The 13714-nt window shown below is 48.9% G+C and overlaps 7 protein-coding genes across 7 annotated transcripts; 3 read left to right on the top strand and 4 right to left on the bottom strand.

Annotated features, from left to right (window-relative positions):
* Nucleotides 1-488: 488 nt before the first annotated feature.
* Nucleotides 489-2629, top strand: N7508_000198 (U6 snRNA-associated Sm-like protein LSm1; the record flags this gene model as incomplete). Its single annotated transcript, XM_058458283.1, has 5 exons — nucleotides 489-1467; nucleotides 1660-2058; nucleotides 2135-2203; nucleotides 2261-2376; nucleotides 2456-2629. The coding sequence occupies 5 exons, from the start codon at nucleotides 489-491 to the stop codon at nucleotides 2627-2629; spliced, it is 1737 nt and encodes a 578-aa protein (XP_058324505.1).
* Nucleotides 2630-2684: 55 nt separating this feature from the next.
* N7508_000197 (uncharacterized protein) lies at nucleotides 2685-2944 on the bottom strand (the record flags this gene model as incomplete). The annotated part of the gene is given in 2 exon segments (XM_058458282.1): nucleotides 2685-2921; nucleotides 2933-2944. The coding sequence occupies 2 exon segments, from the start codon at nucleotides 2942-2944 to the stop codon at nucleotides 2685-2687; spliced, it is 249 nt and encodes an 82-aa protein (XP_058324504.1).
* A 437-nt stretch (nucleotides 2945-3381) lies between these two features.
* On the bottom strand, nucleotides 3382-5287 carry N7508_000196 (cytochrome P450; the record flags this gene model as incomplete). Its single annotated transcript, XM_058458281.1, has 6 exons — nucleotides 3382-3550; nucleotides 3630-3793; nucleotides 3865-3984; nucleotides 4041-4313; nucleotides 4379-4610; nucleotides 4677-5287. The coding sequence occupies 6 exons, from the start codon at nucleotides 5285-5287 to the stop codon at nucleotides 3382-3384; spliced, it is 1569 nt and encodes a 522-aa protein (XP_058324503.1).
* Nucleotides 5288-5696: 409 nt separating this feature from the next.
* N7508_000195 (HIT family protein) lies at nucleotides 5697-6392 on the top strand (the record flags this gene model as incomplete). Its single annotated transcript, XM_058458280.1, has 2 exons — nucleotides 5697-5756; nucleotides 5856-6392. 2 exons carry the CDS (start codon nucleotides 5697-5699, stop codon nucleotides 6390-6392), a joined length of 597 nt encoding a protein of 198 aa, XP_058324502.1.
* Nucleotides 6393-6630: 238 nt separating this feature from the next.
* Nucleotides 6631-6981, bottom strand: N7508_000194 (flavoprotein NADH-dependent oxidoreductase; the record flags this gene model as incomplete). The annotated part of the gene is made up of 2 exons (XM_058458279.1): nucleotides 6631-6649; nucleotides 6707-6981. The coding sequence occupies 2 exons, from the start codon at nucleotides 6979-6981 to the stop codon at nucleotides 6631-6633; spliced, it is 294 nt and encodes a 97-aa protein (XP_058324501.1).
* Nucleotides 6982-7340: 359 nt separating this feature from the next.
* Nucleotides 7341-8489, bottom strand: N7508_000193 (uncharacterized protein; the record flags this gene model as incomplete). The annotated part of the gene is made up of 5 exons (XM_058458278.1): nucleotides 7341-7463; nucleotides 7515-7616; nucleotides 7681-7722; nucleotides 8123-8308; nucleotides 8355-8489. The coding sequence occupies 5 exons, from the start codon at nucleotides 8487-8489 to the stop codon at nucleotides 7341-7343; spliced, it is 588 nt and encodes a 195-aa protein (XP_058324500.1).
* A 1759-nt stretch (nucleotides 8490-10248) lies between these two features.
* Nucleotides 10249-13704, top strand: N7508_000192 (protein kinase family protein; the record flags this gene model as incomplete). The annotated part of the gene is made up of 1 exon (XM_058458277.1): nucleotides 10249-13704. The coding sequence occupies one exon, from the start codon at nucleotides 10249-10251 to the stop codon at nucleotides 13702-13704; it is 3456 nt and encodes a 1151-aa protein (XP_058324499.1).
* Nucleotides 13705-13714: the final 10 nt, after the last annotated feature.

The raw sequence follows: 13714 nt of genomic DNA, 5'->3' as shown, positions 1-13714 counted from the left end.
GTGCTCCTTCGTACCCACAGTGTACATGTATGCCGCAGAACGGTCGGGCGACGCCGGCTCCTTAGTAGATGTCATGCATGCTGACACTTTCTTCCGGGAAAAAAAAGTTGCAGGTTGCAGATCAACTGGATCGTTATCTCTTTCAACGCAGACGCAGACTGGTGTGTGTTGGTTGGTCATATCGTCGGGTGTATGTGTATGTTTTTGCGCGGGTTTGTATGTCTTCATGCTCATGGTCATATCATGCTCGTACTCGCGAGTTGAATCGGATCTCTGATCTTGATCCTGACACTGATGCTGAGCATGATCTTGATGTTGATTATGAAGATTGTCCCCTCTCCTCTCCCATGTAAGCCCAGGCCAACCTCTGACGCGATGACAGCGACGTACGTGACTCGTTGATTCCCCGCGCGAGACCCGATCTCCTTTCGCTTCGCTGTTGACTTTGGTTTTGTCCGCTTTTGTTACTCTTTCTTCGTCTGTGGAGCATGTCGGAGCGCGCGCATGAATGCCGTCCCGCTCAAAGAGCCGACGCTGACCTGCGCTCTTTTTCTACTTCTGCTGGTGAAAGACACCGGCCCCGTCGCTCTGGTTCTGGTTTTGGCTCGGTGGGATACAATATGAGTGATAGTAGGGACCCTGAGAAGCGTCTGTCCGGCGTGGTGCTTTCTTCTTCGCCGTTGCCTGTGCCTGCTTTGTCGTGTGGTTCGCCTTCGCCGTCTATTTCGTCAGTTGATACTGCTGGGTCTGGAAGTGCATTTGGTGGACATGGATATGAAGATGGTGATGGAGATCAAAATCGGGATGAAGACTTTTATATCCTCGAGGACGATGGTAGGGCGCCGTTGATCACCACTGCTGCCAGTGGCGCAGAGCCGTCTGCGCCGTCGCGCGTTTCCTTGTCGTCGTGGGGGACGGCTGCTCCATCGGTATCATCAGCATCGCCATCTCTGTCGGCGCCTAGTATTGAGCAGCGCACGTATGTCTGTCTCTTCCATATGCTGGACTGCCACGAGTCTTTCGACGATGATGCGCAGTGGCAAACGCATGTCTGCAGTCACTTCCGGTCACACCCTACGCCACCGACGGCGAGATGTCCACTCTGTCCGAGTACGAAGTTCGTCGATGGGATCGCGGAGCCTATATCATCGCCCGTTCTGGAGGATGGCGAGTCGGTGCGCAGCGAGAACATCATTATGGCGGGTCCTGGAGCTGGAGCTGGATTCGGCCAACCCTCGGCTTGGGATAGAATGCTTGATCATGTTGCTGCTGAGCATTACCGGCTTGGTCAGACATTAGCGGGGAGTCGGCCAGATTTCGAGCTAATGCGTTATCTGTATGGGCTGCGGGTTATCACTGATGCGCAGTTTAAGGCTATGCAGTTGCCGCCTGCACCGTCGAGTCCGGCTTATCATCGCTCGCAGGATGGAGTCAGGGCCAGTATTGGGTCGGCGGACGAGCCTTATTGTGCGCCGTATAGTAAAAGGAGGGAACAAAGGATGCGTGGGCAGTCGAGGAGTGTTGTTGTGTAAACGTGGGCTGTTTGCTTTTTTAATTTTGGATATTCCCCCTTTGTATAGCATGTACTTTTGTCAGATTGCCAATTTGTGATGGATCAGATTCAGAGTATGAATTCAACATATTATTCTCTATAGATAGTGAGCAAACAAGACAAACTCACCGCCCTTGATGACGGCCCTTTGCGACTTCGATTCTTACCTCGCGACTGTCTACAGCATGAGAACAGCCTGATTCAATCTCCGATCCTCCTTGTCTCTCTCATTCTCCCTCTATCCGCCAAATCCTGCCCCTCCACCGAACTCGAGTTCGGATTCGGATCGATTTCTTCCCCGCCAACCCACCTCAAATCCCCAGACATGGAGCGGCTATCTTTAAACGAAAGCCCTGCCAATGCGCAGCGGAACCCCCAACAGCAACAGCAGCAATCCTCTCAGCAAAATGCCCTTGGCCCCGCTAGCTCCCAAGAACGTGGTGGCCCGCCCCAATTACCGCCTCAGATGTTCACCACCGCCGCACAGCTGCTCGACCTAACAGATAGTATGTCGATCGAAGCAAAGACCCGGGACGTAGCTTGGACCTGGACACACAAACTAATCGCTTAACCTCCCCGCAGAGAAACTCGTCCTCATCCTCCGCGACGGGCGGAAACTTATCGGCGTTTTGCGAAGCTGGGACCAGTTCGGTATGACAGTCGCACAACTCCAATCTGGATGATTGTCTAACGCACAATATCTCGCAGCGAACCTTGTCTTCCAGGAAACGATTGAGCGCATCTACGCGGGGGGTCTTTACGCCGATGTCAACCGGGGGATTTTCATTGTCCGCGGAGAGAATGTGCTCCTTCTAGGCGAAGTGGTATGTCGGATGGAACAGGCTTTGCATTGCATTTATTCTTCCTTTTGGACCGAGTACTGATCAGCGATACCCATTATAGGACCTTGACCGCGAAGATGATATCCCTCCTACCCTGACCCAGGCGCCATTCGAAGAAGTCTTCGAACTTAAGAAGAAGGAAGACGAGAAGCGGAGCGCAGGCGAAAAGAAGCGGTACAAGGAGCTACAAGCTCTCGGCTTCGAGCCTGAGCATAGTGGCGAGATTCTGTTCTAATGACTTTCCTTTCGATCCGTTTTCTCGGTTATGCTATCGGCTCGCACGATCTATTCTACCTCCCGAATGGAGAAAACTGCGTCTGCGTCGGTAGGGCACCGAATGCGAAGCCCTTTCTGCCGAGAATCAGATGTTGGCAGAATGTGGTACTGCGCAGCATGTGGCGTCGTGATGGATTCCAATACCGATTTTGGATTCGCATCGGCACTGGAGCTTTGGGTGGAATCTCAAATACGATGCAAGCTCGAACTGCTGGCAATGCCATGTATAACATATATGGATGAATGATAGGCTATAACTTACCTGGGTAATCATCGTCTATGCTTTTCGTCCTTGCATCTCTTGCTCTTCTTATGGCTCATTGGGATACACTGCCGAGCTGCCTTATATCGGGCTTGCTTGGGTTCATGAAGTTCTGATTAACATGTTTGATTTTTTTTTTCTATGATAAACCTCCTGCGAATGAGGAAATGAAAACTTGACGCTGTATTGACCTGTATTACTATGTAGATTGAGGGTATGGGGTATATGATTGCATTTAGAAACCAGCGTCGTCCATGTATCTAGAAATCTGCCTTAGCGTGCGACTAATACCCGGTCTTGCTATCAAGTTTAAACAGTCTTGTTTCAGCTAGCTTTGATCCAGACACAGTTGCCTAAACGAAAACAAGGGGCTTGTTCAATTATGTTCAATCAATCTTTCGTGGTATAAAGTTGAAACTCACACACTCAGTGCTGAGGACTACCTCTCACTATTGTGTCTTGCTCACAATATCCATAAGCTTCAACGACAAACCAGGCTTCTCATACCCCATAGTAAACAAGTCTTTCCTCCTTGGTGGCTCAGCATCCGGCAACAAACTCATCCTAAACGACCGGAACATATACGCCATGATAATAGTAACCTCAGCAAGCGCCACACTATATAGGAACCGTCAATACCTGTTCATTCTGCAAGAAAAAGCCAAGGTCATTGGGGAGGAAGCGGGACATAGCATACTTCTGACCGAGACACATTCTAGCTCCTTTGGAGAATGCACACAGATACTGCTCAAGGGACTTTGCTTCGGGATTTAACCACCGGTCTGGGTTGAATGTTCGTGCATCTGGGCCCCATATTTCTTCGTTGGTGTGCATTGTGTATGCTGACATTGAGACGACGGTCTATATGTAGATTGGTGGTTAGATATCCCTGCACCATTGATACTTGTGACAGCTTAATGGGCATGACTCACACCTGCTGGAATGACTTTCCCATCGACGATAAATGGCTGGGGAAGATTTTGCGGTACGACTCTCGGTAAACGACCTGGAACTGCCATGCCTATCCGGAGTGATTCTTTGACGCAGGCCGTCTTCAAAGAGTTTAAGCGGCTGAATGTAGAGCACGGTTCTGTAGATATGGACATACCAGATACTTGAGTTTCTCTAATTTCAACATCTGGAAAGATGGGTCGGCTTCGCTCAATTCTCGTGACAGTTTCTCACAGATAAGTGGATTGGACAGGATGTGAAGCAGGCCGGTTGTAAGCGTGGAAGCTGTGGTATCAGAGCCCGCAACTAGAATAATCAATGCCTCCGCAACCTTGAATTCACGAGGCAACGTGCATAGGTGGTCGAATAGCACTGGGTGAGAGGTTGTATTCCCGCTCTTTTCATAGTGCTGGAGACAAGTCTCAGCGTACTGGAACAAGAGGCAGTTAGCGATGACTTGACCGTTATCCAAAGTAAAATCGGAATAAGACATACCTTGAGTAATTTGAAAACATGGGCGGCCTCTGGTTTGACTAGCTCCACAAAGCTAAGAGGAAGATAATTGGACATCTTCCACAGCCACGGTCGTTCCTGCATGACCCAGAAACTTTCGGCCGCAGCATCGAATGCGGCCAGAAACCAGGATTCGAAAGTGGTGTTGTTCTCATCCAACAGGTTCTCTCGTTTGGCAAAAACGAATTCCATGACGATCTCCGTGGTGAGACATCTGGTGCAAGGTTAGGTGCTTGCGTGAGAGGTAAAAGAATGAAACGAAGGACGAGAGTCCACCTACCGGAAAGCACTGTATATATTGATATCCTGAGAGACTTTCAATTTGTTGATCTGTCCCAGCAGAACCTCAACCTTGTCATGGATGATAGGCTCAAGCTTGAATGATTCCGCCCGTGAAAATAAAGGATTCAGAATGCGACGACGCTCCTTGTGTAATTCCACCTCTGACTCTGTGACTACCGTGTGTGGTGTGTTGAATGCATCGTAGAATTCTTTATCTTTGGGGAATGGCTGGATCTGACTGTAAATGACCTTGTATTGATTTATATCTGTGATGTGAAGCTCATTGGGCCCAATGCGCAGTGCTTTTGTTTCTGGCCGACCTGTCAGATTGAGGACGGTGTAAAGCAAAATCCGATACTCACGATATTGTTCATGAAGTTTTTCGAGGGTTATTTCGGGGTGATCGCCCGTGATTGTGTATATATATGGGCGGGAACGAGCTGCTTTGGGTGGGCCTGGAAATTGAGAGAGTGGATGGAAGAAAGTGAGGTACAGTGCGGCTAGTATGCGCTGGAAGATGTATATAAGCAGTATAGCTGCTGAAGCTAAAGTGACTTCTGTCTTCGTGGGTTGCTGGAAATCCCAGATGGAAAGGAACAACTGGGTCATAGCGATATTGGCAACTATAGGAATCCTTGCTAGGATGGAGTTCACTTACTGGATAATCGACATCAAGCGCTATTTATATATTTACAGGAAATCGCTTGGACCACTGAAACCGAGTGTATACATTGGTTAGCTGTATACATGCAGCTAAGTGCACATTGTTCGGCGCTAGCCAACGGGGCCTTGTGGTTGTGTGACCAGATAGACATAAGTGCATGAAACCATTGTTAGTCTTGCATATCTAATCAAAAACTGACACTCATTAGCTTAAAGACATACTATACGTAAACTCGGCTTCTTGAAGGCCAGTATCAAGTTGTGGTCGATTTAGAGCTCCACAACCCTAAATGACCGATAAGCACTTATCAACATCGACATCATCTCTCCCCGACCTCCGTCCAATTCCTCAATCATGTCAGCCCTTAAAGGCGCAACGCCAATTTACTTTGGCTCATTCATCGTTACACCACAGGTGGGTCTTCCCCAACTCCACGACTCGAATTGCACCATCTCTCTCGCAAACCAGACACCGCCGCAACCCAAACAAGACCTTGGCTAACACCCCCAACAGGTCTTCCTCCAAACACCACTCACCTTCGCCCTAGTAAACCTCAAACCAATTCTACCAGGCCATGTCCTCATCTCCCCACGACGCGTCGTTCCCCGCGTCGCAGACCTAACACCCGCCGAAACAAGCGATCTCTTCCTCACAGTGCGCCGGGTTGGCCGCATGGTCGAGCGCGTGTATGGGGCCTCTAGTTTGAACATTGCCGTGCAGGACGGCATGCATGCTGGCCAGAGTGTGCCACATGTACATGCACACATCATCCCTCGCAAAGCGGCGGATTTGGATCACCGTGGCGGTACAGATGCTGTGTATGATATGCTTGATGGTGAAGAAGGGAATTTGGGGAAGACATTTAGCGAAGCTGGGACTGGGACCCAGGCTAATGGGGCTGTGAAGGCCGTGGAGGCGGCTTCAGGACCTCGGAGGGGGTCGAGATTCCCTGCTGTTGATAATGAGGAGCGGAAGCCCAGGAGTGAGGAGGAGATGAGCGCTGAGGCTGAGATGTTGGCTAGGGAGATGGAAAATGAGCCTATTGATTGAGATGGGCTTGGTATTGGCATTGGTTGCCTGGGTTCTTGATGTATTTATCTACTAGACACTAGAGTCGTCGGCACTATTCACGACCCCATATTTGAATTGCGAGTAACTCACAATTCTCTTTTTGGCCATTCTATGCGCACATCATGCGAAGCCAGTCATTACAGTTCTCTCATCTGGTGTCGATAAGGTCCATAGTTTAGTTTTCCTCGTTCGTTAGAGGAAAACGGTGTACCAGTCTTTACCCGAATAAAACGATCCTACAATGAAAAGATTAGCATTCGCGTAACAAAGGTAGAAACGCTTTTAATACATACCGGTTATAGATGAATGGCCTACCAAAAGATACCAAATCAATCTGGCCCGTTTTCACGAGCTTATCTGCTTCCTCAACGGCATATTCATGATTCACCATCAACATCGTTTCACTTCCTGGATACTTGATCCAGGATCCGAATTGCTGGTTGAGTTTGTAATTTGGAGGCAGTTCTTTGCCAGCAGGGCGTGGACTCGATTTGAAATAGTCGTCTGAGTCTCTACCGACATCACATCCTTTTCGGGACAAGTTGATGAATCCGAGCTCTCGTTTCATTAACTGATTGACGTAGTAGGTGTAATATGTGTACGCTCTTCAAAAGAGACAGTGAAGTAGTGGTAATCGTCGGATGGACAGACCTTAATTCCTACTGCTCTGGGTCCCCAGACAGAAAAGTTTGCGTCTAGGACCTTGAGAGGGAATAGACAGCGGATTTCCATGTATCCTCCGCATTGGTCGATTCATTGGTCGATTCAAAGATTGGCGTGACTAACAGAATCATGTAAAGTTTTTTCCACCAAGGCCATCGCCGAATCCGGGAAATCATCTACGAGTACAAGAACTTGTGTGAAAGGTAACCATAGTTAGGGAAGTGCACTATTTGCTTGAGAGCCATTATAATAGACAAGTCTGAATCAACCTTGTGACAGCAACTTGATTCCATCAAAGTCAGCCTCTTTGGCCAGTTGGACTGAATGGCGGTATTGTTCGACAATAACCTCTGGGTTCTCAATCTGGGCAATGTTTTCCGTATAACCCTAGGCCTACGGTTAGCTCGAGTATAGATCCTTAATTATGGTCTCACTCACCGGGTGTCCATCCAATGCACGGAATTTACCACCCTTTACTGGTACCGTTGACGGAGCCAAGACATGATAACCCGACTCATTAAGCATTGGCATATTCTCATTCTGAATACGACCTTTACATGGTTAGCTTTCTATCGTCGTTCAGGGCCAATGAAGTAGAACTCACCAGGATGCCAGGGCTGGTAAAAAATTTCCTCCCTCGCTCATTCTGCGTATTAAATAATTGTAGAATACTTCGTTTTGGAAAAACGAAATAGCTGACTGTGGTCGGGATATAAGAGTTGAAGTAGAGAAAGAACAAGTGGGACGGTCCACCATGCGTCACATCATCGGGAGGAATCTATATTTCGCCCTTTTGAACTAGGTCTCAGTACATCCTGTAACCAATAGTAGCACTTGAAAGAACATGGTAAAGTAGAAGAGAACAGTGGCCATCCTCATCGATACGTGTATTTCCTGATATAGCGAGGGAAGAGTATACAGAATTACATCCACAAGGAACCAAACAAGCCCTCTCACCATACACCAATAGACCAATATCACTTAGCAGCACAGCTACCAAAAGCATCTCTCCCAGCCTCAGCCTCAGACAAAGCATACTGATGTACCTGAGCCCATAGCTGTTCATTTCTGAAGATCATAGTATTAACCCGCTCCAAGATGTCAGGGTATTCAGCAAGAATCGTCTTCGCTTCTCCGCGTGCCTCGGTCATAGCTTCCGGTGAACATTTGCGTTCAAACGCCTTTGCGATACATGCTTCTAGTTGACTGTTTGTTACTGGGCCGAGAGACTCCTATAAAAGGTTAGTTAACCAAACATGAAGAACGGTACCGGCTTACTTGTAGATCGGCACCAAGGTCGACGCTTGGAGTCCACCATTGCTCGCTGGCTTTGAAATCAGCGTTCGGGTTTTGTTGCTGAAGATCGGAGATATGCTGAGCAATGTAGGCTGCTTGTTCTTTCCGGATTGTCATGTTCCTGGGATATCTCTCTTGTGAGACTGACTTTCGGACTAGCGGAGAGATATGTGATTTAATACGGTAGTATGACAAGGATATATGTATAAATAGTTAGGTCTGCGGGGGCTCACATGATGTCAGATCTTGGCTGTCGTTCTAACTTCTTTAATAATTTAGCTGCAGGACTGATCCTGCGTCGTGGCGGATCATGCTTGGACACTCTTATAGGTCATAGCAATATGCAAGTCACTTGTGTTACCGAGCCATGATATAGTAAGCGCCGTTGTTGAGTAGCGCTATCAAAGCATGTTGGGATACTTTCTTTGGTCGAGCATAATCCACCGATTCCGAGCCTGTGCTATGTTGCCCTGGTAGCACGGCGCAGGACATTCTGCTTAGTCTACCATCCGAGTTCATTCCTAGCTGTCTCAGCAGGAAACGGCATGCCACCGAGCTATAGGCAATTTGGTATGTCTTGCAGCTGTGTGCTTCCCATAGCCGTCACCCACGGATATGACGCTGGGAATGAGAATACAGAGGGAAAGTGTCCTTCTTCTGCTGTGTGGTGTCTTGTTTCTGGATCAATTGAAAGTAATGAGCATTGTGTTTACTTGTCCACGAGGGACTTGCCACTGGCTTGAAGGTAAGGACGGGCAATGGAGAGGTCAAAGCCATCGAGTCAAGATTGGGATAGAGATCAAAGAAACAATGTTGTAACACATGTTGGGCGCAGTCAAAGCAGTATTTGAGAGATGATTAGCCGATTCATATAGAGAATACGCTATATCAATGGCATTATCTTCACTCTTATCTTTCTCACTTCCATTCCAGTAAGACATACCACCATTCGCTTCACCACCATCATCCTCGCGACTTTCTCCGGTATAGTCACGGCCATTAGACGCATGAGTTAGCTTACCCTCTTATTTGTGTTTGAAAGTTGGAGCACAGCTGAAAAGAGCGTCTCAATGACACAATCTCTCGGTTCTGCCTATACAACAGGTCACAAGTCCTTCCACACCCCTGTTGTAGTATATCTGATCAGAAAGAGGAAGCCTATGTAGCTAGCCAAGTTGCCGTATATGATTTTTCACCCCCGTCTGCGCTGCCTATTTAGATACATAAGAATTGGAAGGAATGGCTGCAATATTGGTCTTGATAGTGCGACCAGAGGCTTCTTAGAAAGTTGCTCAGAGATTGGTGCACTTTTAGGGACCAAAGTATATCTGATAAGTGCTAGAAGAAGAATTGATATATGTGCTTTTTTAAATAGTCTCCTAGAAAGAGAAGTAAGAGAGGTCAAGTATATGTGGAATGTGTCATATAGATTGACGAATAGGCAGGTATCAGGCAGCCCCAGAGTGTCAGGCCGCAACGCATCAATTTCTGATCTGTGCGCGATGAATCATATTTCTTTATTTTTTTTCCCTCTCCCTCTCTTAGAGGTCCCTGCAAGGTCCTTTTGCCTCAAAATACTTGAAGCCTTGCAGCATTAACGGCTGCAGGCAACTCTTTTTTTTTGTTTTCAGCCTAGGAAAAAACTTAGAGAGGAAAGAAGAAAAATCATATACCTAAGAAAAAAAAGCTGATCTTGACCGACATCTCTCCCTTTCCGCCATTTTGATCAGGGCACTCCCAGCCTCCTTATTGCATTGTGCGACACGTTTGGGACCCCGAGGAACTTGGCAACTTTGACTCGAGAGGGATTTTAAAGAGAAGCTCTCCCTTCTTATGGACGGAGATCTGGCCAGGTTCGAGTTTGGAAGCGCGCCGTATGGCCATCTCGATGGCTGACTGTCCGGTGGAAGAAAAAGGCCCCAAGCAGAGTATGTGGCATAAACTGGGCCTGCGGAAATGGCTGGGTCGCGACGATCGAGAGTCAGGGGAAGACGCCCCCCGCCGTGCCTCTGCCGACTGTCCCAAAGATAAAGAAAAACAGGATAATATCACTCGTCGAATCTCACGGAAGGTCGGTGTTGGTCTGCCACGCACAACAACCTTCAAACGACGGAGTTCCGAACAACGCGATCGCCTCGCTCCCCTCGACCCCGAACCACAACATCGCCGAGCCCTGTCCGCCGACCGCGATCCCTTGACTTCACGATCAAGGTCTCCCCCCGTGGACCCCAGACTTTCCGCGCCCGAGGTACAGTGGATCGGGCCGCCTGCAACCACGGTCGAGTCACATTCCGATCCCGAACCAAATGTCCAGACACCCGACTGGGCCCCCTATCCGGACATGGACGCGGAATCAGAATCAGAGCCGGAGAAACTACCGGAGGAAACATTTGAGTTGGAATTGGAACAACGATGGATTTTGAACCTGAGCATGCACTTCCGGGACCGGTCAGAGCGAGAGAAGTTCTTCGTGACATACGCAGAGGCCCCGAACCGATGGCGACGAGTTACGATTTCATGCGATTACCGCGACGCGCCACCCGACTCGCTGGAACGAGACCTGAAGGAGCTGCGGTACCAGCGCGACAAATGTGCCCGCATCTACGAGTCCATTCGTGAATCTCTCCTCGAGATCCAGTTCTATGATACTGTCACGAATCTCAAGCTGGAGACGCTTGACGGCCGCTTGCACGTCCATGTCACGGAGGATGTGAACGAAACGATCCCATACCCACCTATTTCCAGCATTGGTCATTTAGGGGGCGCTCGATGCGTCCCTGAACACTTCCTACACTTCGAATCGCATCTTTCTGGTTTTGTTTACAAAGTCCAACTCGGTGGACGGGCCTATATCAAGAAGGAAATTCCGGGACCTGACACGGTGGATGAGTTCCTTTATGAGATCAATGCGTTGCATGCGCTCAATGGTGCTCCCAGTGTCATCCAGGTGGAAGGAATTGTCGTTGATGAACGACGAGATGTGGTCAAGGGCTTGCTGATCAGCTATGCTGAACAGGGCGCGCTGGTCGATATATTGTATGAGCAACGCGGGAAAACGAGCTTTGCGAGACGCGAGCGCTGGGCTAGGCAAATTGTTCAAGGTCTCTGCGAGATCCATGAATCGGGATACGTGCAAGGCGACTTTACACTTGCCAACATTGTGGTGGACGCTTATGACAATGCTAAGATTATTGATATCAACCGCAGAGGATGCCCCGTGGGCTGGGAGCCACCTGAAATTGCCGCCAAAATTGAGAGCAATCAGCGCATTTCCATGTATATTGGAGTCAAAACTGATCTGTATCAATTGGGAATGACCCTGTGGGCATTAGCGATGGAGGAGGACGAACCCGAACGACAACCACGACCCCTTTTCCTCGGCGAAGATGCGATGGTACCAGATTACTACCGGCGGATAGTCGATATCTGCTTGAGCCCAACTCCACGACACAGACTCTCCGCGAAAGAACTTCTTTCCATGTTTCCCTCTGATCTCCCAACGGCAAGGGCATCGCCCGCTGTTCAATCTGTGGAGATCGTCCCGAATGACCCCAGGCACATTCCCATTAAACATAACTGGGCTCACCCTCCGGCCTCTGGGATTGGGCTGTCTCTACCCCGAGGATTCATGCGTCAGACCGATCAATACTCTTCACAGAAAGAGTTTGCGGACAATACATATAGAGATCTGCAACAACCAATCTTCGCTGATAACAACGACCCTGGAAACCGATCTACTATCACACTTGCAGAATGCAACGGAGATGCTAGCTATCCATCCAAACCATCTTCTTCATCTACCTTGAATCACCACGAACCTCATGATCCTCATGGTTATATGGATGGCCATCCCAGTCGTGATTTTGTGCCCGGTTTATCTCGTGAAAACCCCGAACCAGAGATTCTTCCGGCTTCGCAGACAACAATAACACCAACTAGCAATGATTTCCACGACTACAAAACGGAAGAGCTAGAGTTGTCAGATGAGGTCGTCTATCTTGATGATGCTCTTCTGCACGATCATCAGACTTTCGCCAACCAACCGTTGACTACCCCGACTCCTGATCATCATCAAACCGACGAACGTGCCTCACACATCGCTTCTCCGTCCATTCCGCCTACTGAACCACCTCGAAAAGATACTGGGATTCAATTATATGCCAAGGGCACCGACATCAAGCCATCGTCGCCAGCACCCTCATCCGCAGTCCTACCATCATCTCTTATCCTCTCCGCCTTGCCCATAAATCCCGCTTTTGGTCCGCCTAGCACTCCCAGCTCTCAACATACATCTTTGGTTGATACCTCAGCTGCGTCCCCACCAAGGAGTAGCGGCGTGGATCGACCATTTGCAGGAGTCGTCGGTATCAAACCTTCCTTCACAACACCACCGCCTACAGCACCATCTCTATTCCTCTCTGCTTTGCCCATGAACCCATCTCTACGCTACCCTGGGAACTACTTCCCCGAATCTACCACAACGATCTCTGTGGCTCCATCTCTTCCTGAACTACCTAGGCAGGATGCTGAAGAACCTTTCGCAAAGAAGACTGCCGACATGCAGCCTTCCGTCATAACCTCATCCTCTCTATTCTCCTCGAATTTACCTTTGAATCCTTCCTTAAAGCACCCCGAAGCTTCCTGCAGCAACCTGGTCATCCCATCTCAAGCGAACGTCAGCCTACCATCAAAAGAAGATATGGGTCAATTGTCGACAAACATTACCATGGCCAGTGATGCATTGATGGAACCATATTCGGCAACCTTACTTTCTCTCTCGGCCTTGCCCATCAATCCTGCCATTGGCCCTTCCTGTGCCTCGTTGGACAATATGGTCACTGCATGTTCCGTAAATCCACCTCTACCGAAGTTGCCAAATCGAGATGTGAAACCGACATCTGACAAAGTAGCTGATATCATCGATGTGCCAGCGGCCTCGTATTCATCCTCACTCAGCCTCTCAGCCTTACCCATCAACCCAGCTACGCCTCACCTAGAAGCACCAAGGTCTTTCAGTACCACGTCGTTGACCAGCCCACACTCTATCAAGACATCGGAGCCAGAAGATGCTCCTCAGCCAACCAAAGGGGCCAATATCAAACACACATTGAGAAGAGTACCTGGCTACGAATCATCTCTTTTCGTGTCGGCCTTGCCTATAAACCCTGCTCTGGCAGAGCTCAATACCAACACCATCTCGGCTAATGCAGAGACGGCCCCTCCTGCTCAACTTTCACCCCAAACCAAACCAAGCCCCGGCCAACAGAGCCAATTATCATCCCATTTCAGCGAATCGCAACCCAGGAATTTCAACCTACCCCAAACCAGCTGAAATATCCATG

The sequence above is a fragment of the Penicillium antarcticum genome, assembly GCF_028974205.1.
Source record: "Penicillium antarcticum strain IBT 31339 chromosome Unknown utg000001l_segment0_segment0, whole genome shotgun sequence".
NCBI classification, from domain to species: domain Eukaryota; kingdom Fungi; phylum Ascomycota; class Eurotiomycetes; order Eurotiales; family Aspergillaceae; genus Penicillium; species Penicillium antarcticum.
This window is presented reverse-complemented; position numbering and strand designations above follow the sequence as displayed.